General features: G+C 46.9%; 1 protein-coding gene across 1 annotated transcript in view; it reads left to right on the top strand.

The window, feature by feature from the left end:
• Positions 1 to 22,729, top strand: part of LOC120931037 (hepatic lectin-like) — a 42,070-nt gene that overhangs the window by 7,264 nt on the left and 12,077 nt on the right. Inside the window, exons 4-6 of the mRNA XM_040342163.1 lie at positions 723 to 764; positions 5,650 to 5,712; positions 7,760 to 7,822. Coding sequence (XP_040198097.1) covers positions 723 to 764; positions 5,650 to 5,712; positions 7,760 to 7,822 — 168 coding nt within the window. The remainder of the gene's footprint in view (positions 1 to 722; positions 765 to 5,649; positions 5,713 to 7,759; positions 7,823 to 22,729) is intronic.

The raw sequence follows: 22,729 nt of genomic DNA, 5'->3' as shown, positions 1-22,729 counted from the left end.
TCAGAAGACCTGGTTCACATTAAATGTTTCAATTCATTGCAAAGGTATGCAGTAAGGTGGGGGTCAGGGAACTGTGCAAGACACTCTAGTTTTTAAAAACTGGTCAAACCACGTCTTTATGGAGATGGCTCCACTCTTCCGAGAAGACTTCCCTCAAAAATTTGGAGTGTGTCTGGGAATTTGTGTCCAATGAGCCAAAGAGCATTTGTGAGGTTAGACACTGATGTTGGATGAGAAGACATAGCTCACAATCGACATTCCAATTCATCCCAAAGGTGTTCAGTAGGGTTGAGGTCAGGGCTCTGTGCAGAACACTTGAGATACCCCACCCCAAGCTGGTCAAACCGTGTCTTTATGGGGCTGGCTTTGTACACAGTATTGCTGGAACCATAAATGGTCTTCACCAAACTGTTACTACAGTAGTTGCTCACTGTAGCATTAGTAGAACCTTTTTTTAATGGAAAAAACTTGAATTCTAGGATTTAATACTAAACTAAATGGGTCGGTGCAATTATTATTATTTTTTTTATACCACAAGTGTGATGGGAATTCAGAATGGGTTGAAATTTCAGAAGTCTGAACATTAAATTTTAGTTTTGAAATCCAGATTTGGGATTGAAGTTGAATCGGACCTGAATCCACATTTCAGAGATAAGATAAGTTTGGATTTGTGCCTTGGATAAACTTTCCTGTAATTATATTAATTTTTTCTTCCTGACCAGATGTGAACATGGCCGAGGAGCAGTCACGTCTGAGGGAAACTGGTAGGTGGAGAAGGAGCTTGTATTGGCATCTGGCAACTTCTATAAATTATTTCTAGGTTTAATGCAGGTTAAGGTTTTAAGTTCAGTTGTTGTTAATAAACGTTTTCAGGCATCAAGCTTATGGCTGATATAATAGGGTGTCTAAGGTCTTTATCATTGCTACACTGGATGGTACCAGTGCTTTGTTTATCCTACTGTAATATGAGACATCACAACTAGATTTATGGCCAGTGGCGGCCTGTCCATAGGAGGGTGCATGGGCACCTCCCCCCAGCAGTCACAAAAAAGGCCCTTAAAAAAAAAAGAAAAAATGTCCTTTTAGTGCACTGTGTTCGGGCGCCTGACACAGTGCACTATGGGAAGCACCATGTCTGTGCAATCACAAGATTGCAGATGAGACACTTAATCTGCAGGGTTTAAATGGGCTTGTGGCGCAGGCCATCGCGCCGAACTTACGCCCGCCCGTAGTATCACTACGGCTGGGTGCTTTGTTCTCTGGGTAAGATGTCACTTCCAGTGGGCTACAAAAAGATGGCCGCCGTAATCCCCTTGTGTTCAGAGGAGAGGCCCTTCCCCTCTCTACTGAAAACACGGAGATACCTGGGAACTGACTAGCTGCAGCTGAAGGGGACAGATGCAGCATGAAGGAGGGGCTCCCCTGCCGGGGACACATGTGTGGAGGACTCTGCTGATGGGAACATACATGTGAGGATGACTCTGCTGATGGGGACATACATGTGAGGAGGACTCTGCTGATGGGGACATTGAGATGTGAGGAGGACTCTGCTGATGGGGAAGCTGATGTAAGGAGGGTCTCTGCTGATGGGGACACACATGTAAGGAGGGACTCCGCTGATGGGGAGACTGATGTATGGAGGGGCTCGGCTGCTGGGGACACAGGTGTAAGGAGGGGCTCCGCTAATGGGGGCACCTTATGTAAGGAGGGACTCTGCTGGAGGCATCTGATGTAAGGACAGACTCCGCTGGGGGCACCTGATGTAAGGACCGACTCCGCTGGAGGCACCTGATGTAAGGACGGACTCTGCTGGGGGCACCTGATGTAAGGACAGACTCTGCTGGGGGCACCTGATGTAAGGACGGACTCTGCTGGGGGCATGTGATGTAAGGACAGACTCTGCTGGGGGCACGTGATGTAAGGACAGACTCTTGGGGAGCTGCGGTGGCTCAACGCGATTGGCACTGCACTGACAAGCCATTCACCTCTGCAGCTAGAGGTTTGGATCCCGGTCTCAGCTACATGTGAATTGAGTTTGGTGGTCTCAGCCCGGCTCCCGGTGGGTGTGCTATGCGAGGTAAGCTTGCGCTTAGTACGTCCACCCCCCTCCCGCAAAAACCACCACACTTACACGCACTCGAAATTGGGTTAACATGCATGCACTTTGACCACGCGGTCTCTAAAGAGAGAGGCGAAGGACTAACGGGGCTGGTTGAGCGGGCTAGATCCTCTAACTCCCTTATAGGGAGTCCCTCTGCCCCGTTGGGCTTCAAAGCGGAGCAGGTAGGGCGGGCTGTGTGGGAGGACCCCCTCACACACCCACCATTGCCACCCGGGGCATGGAGAAAGGTGGCAGATTGCCTCTGGGGGAGGCCTGCCTACTCCCAACTCCTGCAGTCCGGCTCCTCTCTCGGTTACACGCACAAAATACACTTTAAAAATAAATAAATAAAAACAAACAAAAAAAAATTTAAGGACAGACTCTGATATTGGGGGACCTGATATAAGGATGGACTCTGCTGGGGACACCTAATGTTAGGACGGACTCCGCTGGGGGCACCTAATGTGAGGACGGACTCCGCTGGGGACACCTGTTGGAATTTGGTGGCAGGCGACATGGCAGGTGACACACTCAGGGCTCCCACTGGTTCTTCATTATGGTGAGTTGAATGATTTAATTTTATATTACAATGTAATTATAAAAATAATGCGCTTCAATCATCCCGACACCATAACAACCATGGTGCCGGGATGATTGAAGCGCCAACACCAGGTGTTTGGAGTATCTTTATCTGCTGATTGTTAAACTTTCTGGAATACACATATTTATATTGTGGAGTAGGATCTGGGCCCGCTGTCCCTCCATCCCTCATTCATCTCATGCCGCTCAAGATCGGAAATTCCGACAAGAAAACCATGGATTTTTTCTGACGGAATGTTGGCTCAAACTTGTCTTGCATACAAACGGTCACACAAATGTTGTCGGAAATTCCGACCATCCAGAACGCGGTGACGTACAAGACGTACGACGAGCCGAGATCAATGAAGTTCAATAGGCAGTTCGGCTCTTCTGCTTGATTCTGAGCATGCGGGTTTTTTTGCGCGCTGAGCGGATTTTCCGATTAGGAACTTTTCTCGTCGGAAAAAAAGAGAACCAGCTCTCGAACTTTTGTTGGCGGTAATTCCGACAGAAAAAGTCTGACGGAGCGTACACACGGTCGGAATTTCCGACCAAAAGCTCACATCGGACTTTTCTTGTTGGAATTTCCGCCAACAAAAGATTGAGAGCTGGTTCTCTATTTTTCCAACGGAAAAAGTTTTTATCGGAAAATCCACCCCCAACCACACACCATTTAAGCCACGCCCAATGTTCCGCTGAAACCACACCCATTTTTGTAAAATGGGAGGGGTCAAAAGAAGGGCGTGGTCTGGCACCCCCCCCTTCCTAAAACTTCACCAGCCGCCACTGTTTAGGGCTGTTTCACACCTAAATCACAAAGGAAGGTGGACTGCGCAGGGCAGATTTGTAGCCCATTCGCTTCAAATCGCAATGGAATGCAATAAAAGTAGTGCATGTGCTACTTTTTAAAAATGGCAAATGGCATGGCACTGTGATATCATGCAATTTGGTGCCTGCACACTGCGTTTGCAATCTGCATGTACATATCTGACAAGAACTAGAAATCAGTTCTCATGCGTATGGTTGAATGCATGTGTAAAAAGAGTTATAAAGGACGATTTAGCAATGCGTGCCTGCAGGCATGTACTGGCCATCGGGACTACCGGGAGTTTCCTGGTGGGCCGATGGCTCAGTGGGCCGGTTTCAGTGACAGCGGAGGTAGAGTGGGCGGGAGCACTGCTGCAGATTAATCCATCTAAAGCCGAAAGTGATGAAATAGTCCACTTTCTTGCCTTCGGCCCCCACTGAACACAGGGGAAAAGGAGACCCGAAGAAAAACCGAAACAGCTCTGCGCCCCCCACCCCAAAGCACCTTGCCCCCATGTTGATAGGGACAAGGGCCTCTTCCCGACAACCCTTTCCCGGTGGTTGTCGGGGTCTGTGGGCGGGGGGGCTTATCGGAATCTGAAAGATCCCGACCCCCTTATGTAAATGAGTATGGAGTACATTGTACCCCTACCAATTCACAAAAAAAAAGAATACTGTAGTGTTAAAAAATGCAGTAGACAGATTTTGACAAGTCATTTATTAAAAATATCTTCTTCTCTGCTTCTTCCTCCAGTCTTCCTCCATCTTCTCCCACATCTACATCCTCAGGTCTTCTCCTCCTCCTCCCCCTGCTTCTTCTTCCGCTCTTCTTCTTTCTTCTGTCTTCTTTGTCCGGTGTTCTTCTTCCTCTGCCGCCACTCCCCTGATGACCCTCCTCCGATGTGTGTCCCACGCCGATGTCAAGCATTTCTTAAATAATGATGGGGGCGTGGCAATCGGATTACATAATCCAGTGGCCATGCCCCCTGTGAGGTCACAGACCCATCATGCCCCTGGCGGTGACGTTACAAGGGGGCGTGGCCTCCGGATGACGTAATCCTCCACACTCCTCTCCTGTATATACTGCCCACTGTCATACCCTCTACACTCCTCTCCTGTACATACTGCTCACTGTCATACCCTCCACACTCCTCTCCTGTACATACTGCCCACTGTCATACCCTCCACACTCCTCTCCTGTACATACTGCCCAATGTCATATCTTCCCACACCCCTCTCCTGTACATACTGCCCACTGTCATATCCTCCCACACCCCTCTCCTGTACATACTGCCCACTGTCATATCCTCCCACACCCCTCTCCTGTACATACTGCCCACTGTCATACCCTCCACACTCCTCTCCTGTACATACTGCCCACTGTCATACCCTCCACACTCCTCTCCTGTACATACTGCCCACTGTCATATCCTCCACACTCCTCTCCTGTACATACTGCCCACTGTCATAATCTCCACACTCCTCTCCTGTACGTACTGCCCACTGTCATACCCTCCACATTCCTCTCCTGTACATAGAACCCACTGTCATACCCTCCACACTCCTCTACTGTACAAACTGCCCACTGTCATACCCTCCACACTCCTCTACTGTACAAACTGCCCACTGTCATACACTCCATAAACCTCTCCTGTACATACTGCCCACTGTCATAATCTCCACACTCCTCTCCTGTACGTACTGCCCACTGCCATACCCTCCACACTCCTCTCCTGTACATACTGCCCACTGTCATACCCTCCACACTCCTCTCCTGTACATACAACCCACTGTCATACCCTCCACACTCCTCTCCTGTACATAGAACCCACTGTCATACCCTCCACATTCCTCTCCTGTACATAGAACCCACTGTCATACCCTCCACACTCCTCTACTGTACAAACTGCCCACTGTCATACACTCCATAAACCTCTCCTGTAGATACTGCCCACTGTCATACCCTCCACACTCCTCTCCTATACATACTGCCAACTTTCATATCCTCCACACTCCTCTCCTGTACATACTGCCCACTGTCATACCCTCAACATCGCTCTACTGGTCATGAAGTAATATAAATATGTGTATAGTTTTTAGACTGCATAATAATTTTGGTGAATTTATTTAAAAAATGTAGGTTTGTTTTTCTCTTTCTACAGTCTCCAGTTTGACCAGTAAAGTAATGGAGATCGATTCCACAATTAATTATATTTCAATAAATGGTAAGTTGAATTTCTAAAACAAATAACTTTTTTGCAGTCCAATTCTTCCCATAATGCCCCCTCTCAAGTGTCCTGGTTGAGTAGCACAGTCCTTGTTCCAACTGTCATACCCTCCATGCCCCTCCCCTGTACATACTGTCCATTGTCATACCCTCCACACTCCTCTCCTGTACATACTGCCCACTGTCATACCTTCCACACTCCTCTCCTGTACATACTGCCCACTGTCATACCCCCAGACGCCTCTCCTGTACTTACTGCCTAATGTCATACCCTCCACACTCCTCTCCTGTACATACTGCCCACTGTCATACCCTCCACTCTCCTCTCCTGTACATACTGCCCACTGTCATACCTTCCACACTCCTCTCCTGTACATACTGCCCACTGTCATACCCCCAGACGCCTCTCCTGTACTTACTGCCTAATGTCATACCCTCCACACTCCTCTCCTGTACATACTGCCCACTGTCATACCCTCCACTCTCCTCTCCTGTACATACTGCCCACTGCCATATCCTCCACACTCCTCTCCTGTACATACTGCCCACTGTCATACCCTCCACACTCCTCTCCTGTACATACTGCCCACTGTCATATCCTCCCACACTCCTCTCCTGTTCATACTGCTCACTGTCATACCCTCCACACTCCTCTCCTGTACATACTGCCCACTGTCATACCCTCCACACTCCTCTCCTGTACATACTGCACACTGTCATACCCTCAACATTCCTCTCCTGTACATTGAACCCACTGTCATCCCCTCCACACTCCTCTCCTGTACATACTGCCCACTGTCATACTCTCCACACTCCTCTCCTGTACATACTGCCCACTGTCATAACCTCCACACTCCTCTCCTGTACATACCACCCACTTTCATACCCTCCACACTCCTCTCCTGTACATACCACCCACTGTCATACCCTCAACATTCATCTCCTGTACATAGAACCCACTGTCATACCCTCCACACTCCTCTCCTGTACATACTGCCCACTGTCATACCCTCCACTCTCCTCTCCTGTACATACTGCCCACTGTCATACCCTCCACACTACCCTCCTGTAAATACTGTCCCCTGTCATCCCTTCCACACTCCTCTCCTGTACATACTTCCCACTGTCATACCCTCCACACTCCCCTCCTGTACATACTGTCCCCTGTCATCCCTTCCACACTCCTCTCCTGTACATACTTCCCACTGTCATACCCTCCACACTGCTCTCCTGAACATACTGCCCATTGTCATACCCTCCACACTCCTCTCCTGTACATACTGTCCACTGCCATACCCTCCACACTCTTCTCCTGTACATACTGCCCACTGTCATACCCTCCACACTCCTCTCCTGTACATACTGCCCACTGTCATACCCTCCACACTTCTCTCCTGTACATACAACCCACTGTCATACCCTCCATACTCCTCTCCTGTACGTACTGCCCACTATCATACCCTCCACACTCCTCTCCTGTTCGTACTGCCCACTGTCATACCCTCCACACTCCTCTCCTGTACGTACTGCCCACTGTCATACCCTCCACACTCCTCTCCTGTACGTACTGCCCACTGTCATAATCTTCACACTCCTCTCCTGTACATACCACCCACTGTCATACCCTCCACACTCCTCTCCTGTACATACTGCCCACTGTCATACCCTCCACACTCCTCTCCTGTACATACTGCCCACTGTCATACCCTCCACACTCCTCTCCTGTACGTACTGCCCACTGTCATACCCTCCACACTCCTCTCCTGTACATACTGCCCACTGTCATACCCTCCACACTCCTCTCCTGTACATACTGCCCACTGTCATCCCCTCCACACTCCTCTCCTGTACGTACTGCCCCTATCATTCCCTCCACACTCCTCTCCTGTACGTACTGCCCACTGTCATACCCTCGACACTCCTCTCCTGTACATACCACCCACTTTCATACTCCCATATTGCTCTAATGGTCATGAAGTAAAATAAGTGTTTTAAATGTTGTATGAAGTCTTGATCGATTCAGGTTTGTTTTCCTCTTTCTACAGCCTCCAGCATGACAAGTAAAGTAATGGAGATCGATTCCACAATTCATTATATTTTTGTAAATGGTAAGTCTAATTTCTAAAACAAATACATTTTATTGGAGTCTGTGAGTTCCCACATTGCCCCACTCTTCGGTGTCCTAGTTGAGTAGCACATTCCTTGTTCTTGGACTCTTATGCCCCATACACATGAGGAGAGCTTTTGGCAGGGGGAATCCCGGCCGTGTGCAGTTTTTCAGACGGCAAAACTGCCGGAATCGGCCAGCTTTCCTTTTTCCCGTCGGGATTCCCGGCTGAAGAAAAAAGGGGGACCACCCGAAGGTGTTTGGGACTTTAAATGAGAATACCTCTGTGATGTATCTCCATCCTTGTGTCTGGACTTTATATGAGATTACATCCATACTATATCTCCATCCCATATGCGGAAAATTGCAACAAAGGGAATTTGGGACTTTAAATGAAACAGTGGGCTAAATGGGGACAAAGTAATGAAACAAACCATAGATGAAATGTTCATGTATTGAGAAAATAGAATATTTGGTAGAAACAAATAACTTGTACAAAAATACAGAACATACATTTCATACATAATACAATAGTTGATATAAAAATACATTGAATAAATAACAGTCGATGACAACATATATAGCCACATAGAGGTTGGGCATAACCACGCAATAGGTGAAGTATAAAATGTAAATAGATCATAGAAGTACTGGTTGATCAGAATGGGTCCCATAAACGCGTATAGCTACATCTTTGTAAGCCCGACGCGGCGTTTCGTGTATATGAAAAACACTCATCAGAGGCGGATGTAGTGGGATATCTGGAATACAGATTTGATTAGTGATCAAGGTATTAAAATTGGATCCACCAAAAAAGAGGTAGTAAGTAAATTCTGGTTACTTACATAGTATGTCTAAGTGGTAATGTAAATACAGTTAAGACCAAACATATGCCCGTCCCGGGACAGAGGTGGCAGACCAGCAGGCAAACAACAGAGCGCATAAAGCATCCTTCCCAGACAGCACAGCGACCATGGGTAAAATAAAATTATAGTGTATCCTCAAAGTACAGGTAGGTATCTGTAATGAATGAATGAATAGGTCCATCAAACAGTGACCCACATGGTAGGGGGATAAGGGCATAACAAATACATAGAAATTAACAAAGGATACCTGGAATGCGAGTAGGATGGCCACAGCTAGTGACAGCTGTAAGGCCTGCCAAGTTTTTGGCAGTTTTCCTGTGGGGAAAAAGTCTGATGGAGCATACCTGAGCTCTCATCTGAGTTTTCCCGACGGGAAAACCGAACGTGTGTGCGGAGGAAAAGTAGAGAGCAGGTTTTCGGTTTTCCCCTCTGGATTTCCGACGGACCTTTTGCCGTCGGGAATCCCGGTCAGTCATGTGTACAGGGCATTAGGCTGGGTTCACATTGGTGCGATGCTAAACATTGCATGTGATTCACACCTCATTGCTGTGCAGATCAGAGTTTATGGCTGAATTTGCATGGTATTGGCACCAAAATCATGCATTACCTTTTTTTGTTGCGCACTGGAATTGGATCACCTGCGTGTTCACACCCAGGTGATCCGATTCCTGAACCCTTTGGCAGTTCGCACTGCGAACCGATCTGGGGGTGTCAATAAATTTGCATTGATGCCCGCATCGGTTCACAGATGTCAGTGAAACCCTCTGGCAGGTGACATGTGATGCGGAAACGCTGGAATATCGCTGGTTCCCGCATCGTATATAAGTGAACTGGGACTTAAAGGGGACAGAACACAGTATATACTGTATGTAATGTTTGTTATTAAAGATAGATCAATTAGATATAAATCCCAACAAGAGGGTTATGAAGCATTAATCTGTTTGTGCTCAGTCATGCCCTCAAGTTAACTGGGACAGTCGGGTGTAAAATGTTGCCATGTCTTAATGTGTCCTTTAGGTTGACCTGTGAGCTAAGGGTAACTGAGTAGGAAGGGCTAGCGTATGTCCTGCAATTTGTGCAACGTTATCGCCCCCCTACCAATAAATTAAGGGGTCTCAACCAATGTTGTAGAGATCAGTTCCTGGGAAAAACTGTATGTAGTAGTAGTTACTCTGTTGGAGTGGAACACCTCCTTTGGGGATGGGGAGGTGGTGGGAACCCAGTCGGGGTTCTCAGTCGGGTCTAGAATCTAGAGACCATCGTGGACTTACAAATCCCAATGATGAACTTTACTACCTTTTATGGATTACTGCCAAATCCAGTGGCGGCTGGTGCTCAAAATTTTTGGGGGGGCGCAAACGAAAAGAATAAAATAAAAAAATTACAGCCTCACTGTGCCCATCAAATGTAGCCACTGTGCCATCAATTGTCACCACTGTGCCATGCCATCAAACGCAGCCACTGTGCCATCAATTGTCACCACTGTGCCATGCCATCAAATGCAGTCACTGTGCCATGCCATCAAACGCAGCCACTGTGCCATCAATTCGCACCACTGTGCCATGCCATCAAACGCAGCCACTGTGCCATGCCATCAAACGCAGTCACTGTGCCATGCCATCAAACGCAGTCACTGTGCCATCAATTGTCACCACTGTGCCATGCCATCAAACGCAGCCACTGTGCCATCAATTGTCACCACTGTGCCCTTTAATTGTCACCACTGTGCCCTTTAATTGTTGCCACTGTACCAATTGATGTCACTTTAAAGCAGCCAACCAACCAGTGAATGGGTGACAGGCAAGTGTGATGGACACTCTGATAGTGAAGGAATGTGATGCTTGGACCCTTGATTAGCAACTGGCTCCCCGCATACCGGGGCTTTCCTTGCAGCACAGAGTGCCTAGGGACTTAGTCCAGAGTCATTGGAGAGAGTGGGATGTATGAGGTACCCAGGAGTCCAGGGCACCACATCCCCTTTAGTAACTTCAGACTAGGCCATGAGCAGTTAAAGCAACTTTACTGAACTTTTGGCAAAACATGTACAACATGCAGTAATGTCTTTTCCATAACTGAACCCAACTGTGGTTGCCCCAGGTTACCTGCACAGAAGAAGTCTCTCGGAGGAAAGTCCAAACTTAGCGGTGCTGTAACAGAGAAGTCCATGTTCCAGTCTTCTTCCAGCGAATCAGCCTTCCAGAGGAGACCATAGATCCCAGCATGTCTTCAGTGTAGGTTCCCCATGCGTTTCCCCAAGTGTTCCATGGAACCCCCCTCAGGATCTGGACCTATTTCTTTTTATAGAACACAGGAGGGAGGCTGGAAAGCAAAACATTAAAGGGGTTGTAAAGGTCATTTTTTTCCTAAATATCTTCCTTTACCTTAGTGCCGTCCTCCTTCACTTACCTCATCCTTACATTTTGCTTTTAAATGTCCTTATTTCTTCTGAGAAATCCTCACTTCCAGTTCTTCTGTCTGTAACTCCACACAGTAATGCAAGGCTTTCTCCCTGGTGTGGAGTGTCGTGCTCGCCCCCTCCTTTGGACTAGTGGAGAGTCAGGAAGCCCACCAACACACAGCTCCTTTCTCTATCTGCAACGTAGAGAGCGTCCTGACTCTCCTGTAGTCCAAGGGAGGGGGCGAGCACGACACTCCACACCAGGGAGAAAGCCTTGCATTACTGTGTGGAGTTACAGACAGAAGAACAGGAAGTGAGGATTTCTCAGAAGAAATGAGGACATTTAAAAGCAAAATGGAAGGATGAGGTAAGTGAAGGAGGACTGCACTAAGGTAAAGGAAGATATTTAGGAAAAACAAATTGTACCTTTACAACCCCTTTAACCTGACCTGGGCAGCCAGGTGCTAACTAAATACACACAGTAGGCAACCTGCCTACAAGCGGAATGGGGTCTGTCTGGTCTGTACCAAAATTGGGAGGTTTCCAGGAAGTGTGGCATGTCCCTTTCCTTTCCCTACTCATCTGGAACCTCTCCTCTAATCACTGTCCCTGTCAGACGGGTGACCTGTCCGTACACTACCCACACACAAAATGCACGCCAAACCAGGGAGCCAGGGCCTTAAATTGGCTTTGGGTGAACCAAGATGACTGCCAGAGTTAATCAGATAGCTTCCCCAGTGACCCAAGAAGTCATAGAGGAACCAAGTTCCTCTTGACTTTCCCTCCAACTGCAATGCTGCTGTGGTCAAGCGCCACCTACAGTGGAGAAAATAGACTGCACCTGCCTCCAAATCCAAAATCCAAAATGTAATATATTACAGTTGCTGTCCTCAGCATCACAACACAGTACAAAGCAACATGAAAAAATCATTTGATGTATTTAAAGCACAACAGGAAAAAGTTCAAACAACATAATCAGAGTAGTCTGCAGGAAACTGGCAGCGGTTAGACTGCACACACGACCAGAAACAGTGTCCTCTGGGGAGTCAGGTAGCAGGTAGGGTTGTCCCGATACCACTTTTTTAGGACCGAGTACGAGTACCGATACTTTTTTTTTTTATGTACTCGCCGATACTGAATACCGATACTTTTTTAAATGTGTCCCCAAATGCAGCCATGTCCCCCCACATATGCAGCCATGTCCCCCCACAAATGCAGCCATGTCCCCCCACATATGCAGCCATGTCCCCCCACATATTCCAGCCATGTCCCCCCACATATGCAGCCATGTCCCCCCACATATGCAGCCATGTCCCCCCACATATGCAGCCATGTCCCCCCACATATTCCAGCCATGTCCCCCCACATATTCCAGCCATGTCCCCCACATATTCCAGCCATGTCCCCCCACATATTCCAGCCATGCCCCCCACATATTCCAGCAATGTCCCCCACATATTCCAGCCATGTCCCCCCACATATTCCAGCCATGTCCCCCCACATATTCCAGCCATGTCCCCCCACATATTCCAGCCATGTCCCCCCACATATTCCAGCCATGTCCCCCACATATTCCAGCCATGTCCCCCACATATTGCAGCCATGTCCCCCACATATTCCAGCCATGTCCCCCCACATATTCCAGCCATGTCCCCCCATATATTCCAGCCATGTCCCCCACATATATTCCAGCCATGTCCCCCCACATATTCCAGCCATGTCCCCCACATATTCCAGCCATGTCCCCCCACATATTCCAGCCATGTCCCCCCACATATTACAGCCATGTCCCCCACATATTCCAGCCATGTCCCCCACATATTCCAGCCATGTCCCCCCACATATTCCAGCCATGTCCCCCCACATATTGCAGCCATGTCCCCCACATATTCCAGCCAAGAAACTAGTATTTTCAGAAGGGAAGTCAGTAAAAGCAGACTGGCTTTGCAGTGCAGTAATGCAACACACATTGGCGCACTTTGTACGTATTAATGTTTGCACTGACATTTTTTTAATGGCTTCTCAATGCACTAAAGGATCACACCTGCTGCATGGTAATACACTTGGTAATCATACACTTTGATTTTTACTATATGAAATTGTGATTTTTATTATTCGAGTTACTCGAATAATAACAATCACAATTTCATATAGTAAAAATCAAAGTGTATAATTACCAAATATTACCATGCAGCAGGTGTGTTCCTTTAGTGCATTGGGGAGCCATTAAAAAAATGTCAGTGCAAACATTAATACTATTTCAATTTTTTGAAATTGTGATTGTTATCATTCGAGTAGTGAGCCATTTTGCAAGTGTGTGTGGTGTGTGTCTGTGTGTTAAACTTGCCTAAACAGCGGCGCTGGCTCCTCTTGGTACAGCTCTCTACGCTCCTCCCATCAGTTCCACGATGATCCCCTCCCGGCGTGAGTGACGTCACGCCGCCAGGACGAGCACTGGACTGGCCTGGACTGTAGGGGGAGTGAGCGATCATCTATTGGCTGGCCGGAAAATAGGGGCGAGAGCCGAGCGTAAGGTAAACAAATGCAACACAGACTGACTTGATATGCCGCTGTCCCGCTGACATACATGACAGAAAGACAGTGACAATCGCAGGTACGAGAGGCGGCCGCGGCTAAATGTGTGTCACTGATTCCAGGGGGGGCGAACGCCCTAGCTTGCCCTATGGAGCGGACGCCGTGCAGGGAACATTGCAGCTTTCGTTTGAATAGCTGTATCCCCGCCGTATATAGACACTCCCCCTTGCTCTGGATTGGACAGATCATCCGTCCAATCCCGCGCAAGGGGGAGTGTCTATACGCGGCGGGGATACAGCTATTCAAACTAAACTGTAATGTTCCCCGCACGCTGATTAACGGCGGCGGCTTTGCGGTTTGCGGCGACGGGTTTGCGGCGACGGGGGGGGGGGGAACAAGTATTCTATTTCGGTATCGGGGGTATTTGCGGGAGTACGAGTATCGGTATACTGGTATCGGTATCGGGACAACCCTAGTAGCAGGTAATCATATTCTGGCTGTGACTCCAGAGTCATAAGTGGATGGGGGCCAACCAGGCTTTCCATACCTCCATCGCCTGGGCTCAAGTCCGAATCATCTGTCCCGTCTGGACAGTGGAACTTACAGGGGCTGTTGGACTGTCCATTGTTGCTGCACTGGGGCTTCCCACTGCTGAGCCCGGAGGCTCGAGCAGGAGAGGAGGCAGGTACCACTCTGCGGGAACCTCTTGCACTGGCGGAACGTCCACAAGGTCAAACTCTTCCCGGTCTCCAGCTGATCTGCCGGAACAGTCACCAGTTAGCACACAGGGCCTCAGCAGCTTTCAGTAGAGACATCTCTTGACAGGATTGGATCCTTCTGAGACCACATCATATACTGGAGTAGGGGGAAAGGGCTGTCGTTCCACCTGATATTGGGTACATTCCCACTTGGGCTCTAGCTTAATGCCTCGCTTATTTTTGATATTTGTTACCAACATTTGGTCCAACATGTTGGTCCAAGACATCGCTTGACAGGATTGTTACCAACATTTGGTCCAACATGTTGGTCCATGACTGATGTATAACAGATGGAATTCTTCCCACTTTACCCCAAATCCTCCCACCACTCATAACTATAGTAATTGAGACCACACCGGTGCTGGAGTTATAAAAGGCCGTAGCAGCCTATTTTATTAAACCAATATATATATATATATATATAAATAACACAATAACATAAAATCCCATAAATAACATAAACTCTGTTAACAAAACCATAAATCTAACTAGTGTTGGTCTAAGCAGGAGCTCAATACCCCTATGAGGGGAAAAACCATAATGCACTGCGGTACCTAACAGTGATTTGATAGGCCTCCTGCCGACGAACTGGCCCAGAGACAGCCCACTGACCGCAGTGCCCCATTACCACTTCCCAGTTAACCTCCATTAGCTGGAAACCATTATCGGGACCCATAGCAACGATGGGTCCCCAAAACTCCTCCTTCTGCCACATCTTCCCTCTCCTGGCCGAAACCAACACCCGCCACTGCCACGACATCCAATGGATCCGATAACCTGTTAAAACAAAGCAAAACGCACAAAGCAAAACCAAAGCAAAACATACCCCCAAAACCATTAAAATTAGGGTGGGTGGGTGGGAACTTTCCCCTGCACTGTGCTTGACTCTGATGGGAGGGACCAGCTTTTATCTGCCTCTCAACCCCTCCCCTAAGAAGCTCCCACAGCAAACTCCTCCAAACTTCACTTCCCCTGCTAACCCTGTCATGTCCGCCCTGCGCATATGCAATTGCATTCTATTGCTCCGGGCTTCTCTAGACATCTCTTGACAGGATTGTATCCTTCTGAGACCACATCATATACCGGAGTTATTGGGGAAAGGGCTGTCATTTCACCTGATATTGGGTACATTCCCACTTGGGCTCTAGATTAATGCCTCGCTTATTTTTGATATCTGTTACCAAAAATTGGTCCAACATGTTGGTGCCATCTATCACTGTGCCCTTGTTCGAGAGTCCATAACATGCCCAGCAGGGTGCGGTTGAACCATTCAAAAGCTCCATTACCCTGGCCTATGGGTGGTAGGGGGTGATATGAGACTTACACTGAGGGGGCACAGCTCAGACATAATCACTGACTCAAAGTTGGTCTGAGAGTATCTGTTTGGGGAAACTACATGGCTGGGGCCATCTGGTCCTTAGTGGGGACTACCACCTCAAACTTGGTGAAGTCTTTGACAAAAACTAAGGCATAGTGATATCCTGGTGGGGTCTTATGTATGGAGCAAGTTTCACACTCCCAGCAAACTTTCTGGACCCAATCTGCCAGCTGCAGGCAGAAGAAGTATCTTCTAACCAAGGACTTGGTTCTGTTGACTACTATGGGCCAGATTCACGTAGATCAGCGGATCTATAGATCCGCTCGATCTACGTGATTTAAGATCCGCTCCCGCAAGTTTGAGAGGCAAGTGGCTAATTCACAAACCTTTTACCTCCAAACTTGCGGCGGCGGATCCCAAATTCAAATTCCGCGGCTAGGGGGAGTGTACTATTTAAATCAGGCGCGTTCCCGCGCCGATTTAAATGCGCATGCGCCGTCCGGGGAATTTCCCGGCGTGCATTGCTCCCACTGACGTCACTAGGACGTCAGTGGTTTCGACGTGAGCGTGACTTGCGACGCGCGTGTTTGTGAATCGGCGTACGCAAACGACGTCAGAAAATTCCAATTTGACGCGGGAACGCTGGCTATACTTAACATTGGCTGCGCCTGATGAAAGCAGGGGTAAGTATACGACGGGTACGCCGCTACGGAAACGTCGTAAGAAGACTGCGTCGGGTCCGCGTACGTTCGTGAATTTGCGTATCTCGCTGATTTACATATTATTCACGGTAAATCAGCGGGAATGCCCCCGGCGCCATTTTTAAATTGAAAATAAGATCCGACAGTGTAACACAGTGTAACACTGTCGGATCTAGCCCTATCTATGCGTATGTGATTCTATGAATCAGGCGCATAGATAGGACCAGTGTAAGTCAGAGATACCATGGTGTATCTGTAGATAATACACCGTCGTATCTCTTTGTGAATCTGGCCCAAAGTGTCCACTCACAGTATGTAGCACCCGGCAGAGGATGTGCGATTAGGGGACCACAATTCGTAGGATGTCCTGCTATTCGGTAGGAATGCGCACCTTGCAATAAAACACACAGGGCCGGATTCACAAAGCACTTACGCCGACGTATCTCGAGATACGCCATGTAAGTGTAACTATGCGCCATCGTATCTGTGCGCCGTGCCCATAAACTGAGATACGCCTGAAAATAGGCGTCCTACGACCGACGTAACTTGCCTACGCCGTCGTATCGTGGGCGCATAGTTACGCCGGGCGCATTTGCCGCTCCCATAGATTTTCTATGCACATACGCAAATGAGGGAGATACGCCGATTCACAAACGTAGTTGCGCTACAAACCCAAAACCAAAAATGCAATATACTGTATTGCAACTTAACAATCATGAAATGTAGTGGCTGCATTTTCTTTTTTAGGCTTTTCACCTGGTGATCTGGCCAGTAACATACCTTCTGTATTAGAGCACCCTCAATCTGGATGAAGGAGCACAGGAGGTATAGCAGGCAGCAGCATTGCCAGTCTAGGGATAGGGGAGTGTTAAATGGACTAGCAGATTTAGATACACTATCAAACTGAAGTCAAACTCAAGCTCACATTTTATAAGCAGTTACGGCAAACAGTTGGTTTTCCTTTTTTGGATAGAGTTGCATAAATAAAAGCTGACCATTGTTAGTACCCCTGTCAGTGGTAAATGGTTTGTTTCATCTCTGTAACTGATACAATCTGCAGGCGAGCTTGTTCTTTTGAAAAACAGACTCTCTGGCTGACTTTAACCGCTTGCTGACTGCCTCACGTAGATATAGGTTGGCAGAATGGCATAGGCAAGCAAAGCAACGTATATATACGGTGTTTTGAACCTGCCCCCTAGCAGGCGCGCTCCTGCTGTGGTCTCAGTGACCGTGCCCGCGGGACCCACGGACTCGATGTCCGCCGGGTGTCCCACAATCGGGCCACGGAACGGCAGAACAGGGGGGATGCCTTTGTAAACAAGGCATTTCCCTGTTTTGCCTGGTGGCACAACACTGATCGTCTGCTTCCTCTCATCGGGAGCAGCGATCAGTAACGTGTCACAGTAAGCCACGCCCCCTAACAGTTAGAATCACTCCCTAGGACACACTTAACCCCTTCCCGCCCCCTAGTGGTCAACCCCTTCCCTGCCAGTCCCATTTATATAGTAATCAGTGCATTTTTATAGCACTGATCGCTGTAAAAATGACAATGGTCCCAAAATAGCGTCAACAGTGTCCGATGTGTCCGCCATACTGTCGCAGTCACAAAAAAAATCGCAGATCGCCGCCATAATAAGTAAAAAAAATATTATAATAAAAATGCCATAAAACTATCTCCTATTTTGTAGACGCTATAACTGTTGCGCAAACCAATCAATAAACGCTTATTGCGATTTTTTTTTTTTAACCAAAAACATGTAGAAGAATACGCATCGGCCTAAACTTTTTTTTTAAAGAAACAGGGGCCCAGATTCAGGTAGCCTTGCGCTTTTTTTACGTAGGCGCAGGGCACCGTTTTTGCCCTGCGCCCCCGCAAATTTTCTGCACTACCCGCGATTCACGGAGCAGTAGCTCCGTAAATTGCGTGGGCGCTCCGGCAAAATGCCCGGCGTAAGCGTGCGCAATTTAAATGATCCCGTAGGGGGCGGGAATCATTTAAATTAGGCGCGTTCCCGCGCCGAGCGTAGGGCTCATGCTCCGTCGGGAAACTTTCCCGACGTGCATTGCGGCAAATGACGTCGCAAGGACGTCATTTGCTATAAAGTGAACGTGAATGGCGTCCAGCGCCATTCACGATTCACTTACCCAAACTACGTAAATTTCAAACCTCGCGACGCGGGAACGACGGGTATCCCTAGCATTGGCTGCCCCTGCTTTTAGCATGTGCAGCCTTACGCGAAACCCGACGTACGCAAACGACGTAAACTGCGTACGCAGGGCTCGCGTAACGTTATGAATCGGCGTTAGTATGCAATTTGCATACTATACGCTGACCACAACGGGAACGCCACCTAGCGGCCAACGTAAGAATGCAGCCTAAGACATGAGGGCATAAGAGCCTTATGCCACGCATATCTTAGGCTGCAGTCGGCGTAACGAGCTCTCTGAATCAGGAGAACTCGTTACGCCGGGGCAAGTAAGCAATTGCGCTGCGTAACTATGGTTACACAGACACAATTGCTACCTGAATCTACCCCACTGATATCTATTATAGCAAAAAGTAAAAAATATTGCTTTTTATTCAAAATTGTCGCTCTATTTTTGTTTATAGCGCAAAAAAAAAAAAAAAAACGCAGAGGTGATCAAATACCACCAAAAGAAAGCTCTATTTGTGGGAAAAAAGGACGCCAATTTTGTTTGGGAGCCACGTCGCACGACCGCGCAATTGTCAGTTAAAGCGACGCAGTGCCGAATCGCAAAAAGGGGCCTGGTCATTTGGCAGCCAAATGGTCCGGGGGCTGAAGTGGTTAAGAAACATTTTTTTCTGTTAATATATACAAAGAAAAGGGTGAACAATTGCTTTCAAGCAAGAAAAGACCCCCGTTAATCGGAGGTGTGACCACTTCTGTAGATGTTTTATTTAGGGATTTGTTCCACTTGGGATAAGGTGACAGTTCAGTACTAGTGTTGCTCACGAATATTCGTATTGCGAATATTCGGCTCGAATATGGCATATTCGAGTATTCGCGATATATTTCGAATTTCGCGGTGAATATTCGCTATTCCGAATATTCAAATTTTTTCAATTTTATTTTTAGAACAGATCACATCCTAGTGATCTCCATCGACGTCTAAAAGCATTGCTGGTATGATTAGAGACCTTGGGCCGAGTAGCTGAAGCGTTCATTGTATCTTGCCGAAAAATCGCAATGCGATTATTCGGCAATCGGAATATCGCGCGATTATTTTCTCCGCCCTTCTTTTGCATCAGAGCCATTCAGAGTTCTCCTACCACAGTTGTCGAAATTCCGCAATAAATATCGCATTCGCATTTTGCGAAATTTCGATAAAATATCACGAATATTCTGAGCCAATCAGAGGGCTCCTACCGCAGTTGTCGAAATTCCGCAATAAATATCGCATTCGCATTTTGCGAAATTTCGATAAAATATCACGGATATTCTAAGCCAATCGGAGGGCTCCTACCGCAGTTGTCGAAATTCCGCAATAAATATCGCATTCACATTTTGCGAAATTTCGATAAAATATCACGAATATTCTGAGCCAATCGGAGGGCTCCTACCGCAGTTGTCGAAATTCCGCAATAAATATCGCATTCACATTTTGCGAAATTTCGATAAAATATCACGGATATTCTGAGCCGATCGGAGGGCTCCTACCGCAGTTGTCGAAATTCCGCAATAAATATCGCATTCGCATTTTGCGAAATTTCGATAAAATATCACGGATATTCTGAGCCAATCAGAGTGCTCCTACCGCAGTTGTCGAAATTCCGCAATAAATATCGCATTCGCATTTTGCGAAATTTCGATAAAATATCACAAATATTCTGAGCCAATCAGAGGGCTCCTACCGCAGTTGTCGAAATTCCGCAATAAATATCGCATTCGCATTTTGCGAAATTTCGATAAAATATCACGGATATTCTGAGCCGATCGGAGGGCTCCTACCGCAGTTGTCGAAATTCCGCAATAAATATCGCATTCGCATTTTGCGAAATTTCGATAAAATATCACGGATATTCTGAGCCAATCGGAGGGCTCCTACCGCAGTTGTCGAAATTCCGCAATAAATATCGCATTCACATTTTGCGAAATTTCGATAAAATATCACGAATATTCTGAGCCAATCAGAGGGCTCCTACCGCAGTTGTCGAAATTCCGCAATAAATATCGCATTCGCATTTTGCGAAATTTCGATAAAATATCACGGATATTCTGAGCCGATCGGAGGGCTCCTACCGCAGTTGTCGAAATTCCGCAATAAATATCGCATTCACATTTTGCGAAATTTCGATAAAATATCACGAATATTCTGAGCCAATCAGAGGGCTCCTACCGCAGTTGTCAAAATTCCGCAATAAATATCGCATTCGCATTTTGCGAAATTTCGATAAAATATCACGGATATTCTGAGCCAATCAGAGTGCTCCTACCGCAGTTGTCGAAATTCCGCAATAAATATCGCATTCGCATTTTGCGAAATTTCGATAAAATATCACAAATATTCTGAGCCAATCAGAGGGCTCCTACCGCAGTTGTCGAAATTCCGCAATAAATATCGCATTCGCATTTTGCGAAATTTCGATAAAATATCACGGATATTCTGAGCCGATCGGAGGGCTCCTACCGCAGTTGTCGAAATTCCGCAATAAATATCGCATTCGCATTTTGCGAAATTTCGATAAAATATCACGGATATTCTGAGCCGATCGGAGGGCTCCTACCGCAGTTGTCGAAATTCCGCAATAAATATCGCATTCACATTTTGCGAAATTTCGATAAAATATCACGAATATTCTGAGCCAATCAGAGGGCTCCTACCGCAGTTGTCGAAATTCCGCAATAAATATCGCATTCGCATTTTGCGAAATTTCGATAAAATATCACGGATATTCTGAGCCGATCGGAGGGCTCCTACCGCAGTTGTCGAAATTCCGCAATAAATATCGCATTCACATTTTGCGAAATTTCGATAAAATATCACAAATATTCTGAGCCAATCAGAGGGCTCCTACCGCAGTTGTCAAAATTCCGCAATAAATATCGCATTCGCATTTTGCGAAATTTCGATAAAATATCACGGATATTCTGAGCCAATCAGAGGGCTCCTACCGCAGTTGTCGAAATTCCGCAATAAATATCGCATTCGCATTTTGCGAAATTTCGATAAAATATCACAAATATTCTGAGCCGATCAGAGTGCTCCTACCGCAGTTGTCGAAATTCCGCAATAAATATCGCATTCGCATTTTGCGAAATTTCGATAAAATATCACGAATATTCTGAGCCAATCAGAGTGCTCCTACCGCAGTTGTCGAAATTCCGCAATAAATATCGCATTTGCATTTTGCGAAATTTCGATAAAATATCACGTATATTCTGAGCCAATCAGAGGGCTCCTACCACAGTTGTCGAAATTCCGCAATAAATATCGCATTCGCACTTTGCGAAATTTCGATAAAATATCACGAATATTCTGAGCCAATCAGAGTGCTCCTACCGCAGTTGTCGAAATTCCGCAATAAATATCGCATTCGCATTTTGCGAAATTTCGATAAAATATCACGGATATTCTGAGCCAATCGGAGGGCTCCTACCGCAGTTGTCGAAATTCCGCAATAAATATCGCATTCGCATTTTGCGAAATTTCGATAAAATATCACGGATATTCTGAGCCGATCGGAGGGCTCCTACCGCAGTTGTCGAAATTCCGCAATAAATATCGCATTCGCATTTTGCGAAATTTCGATAAAATATCACGGATATTCTGAGCCGATCGGAGGGCTCCTACCGCAGTTGTCGAAATTCCGCAATAAATATCGCATTCACATTTTGCGAAATTTCGATAAAATATCACGAATATTCTGAGCCAATCAGAGGGCTCCTACCGCAGTTGTCGAAATTCCGCAATAAATATCGCATTCGCATTTTGCGAAATTTCGATAAAATATCACGGATATTCTGAGCCGATCGGAGGGCTCCTACCGCAGTTGTCGAAATTCCGCAATAAATATCGCATTCACATTTTGCGAAATTTCGATAAAATATCACGAATATTCTGAGCCAATCAGAGGGCTCCTACCGCAGTTGTCAAAATTCCGCAATAAATATCGCATTCGCATTTTGCGAAATTTCGATAAAATATCACGGATATTCTGAGCCAATCAGAGGGCTCCTACCGCAGTTGTCGAAATTCCGCAATAAATATCGCATTCGCATTTTGCGAAATTTCGATAAAATATCACAAATATTCTGAGCCGATCGGAGGGCTCCTACCGCAGTTGTCGAAATTCCGCAATAAATATCGCA

This window comes from Rana temporaria, chromosome 3 (genome assembly GCF_905171775.1).
Source record: "Rana temporaria chromosome 3, aRanTem1.1, whole genome shotgun sequence".
Lineage (NCBI taxonomy): Eukaryota > Metazoa > Chordata > Amphibia > Anura > Ranidae > Rana > Rana temporaria.
The sequence above is the reverse complement of the archived record's forward strand: the minus strand, read 5'-3'. Positions and strand labels throughout refer to the sequence as shown.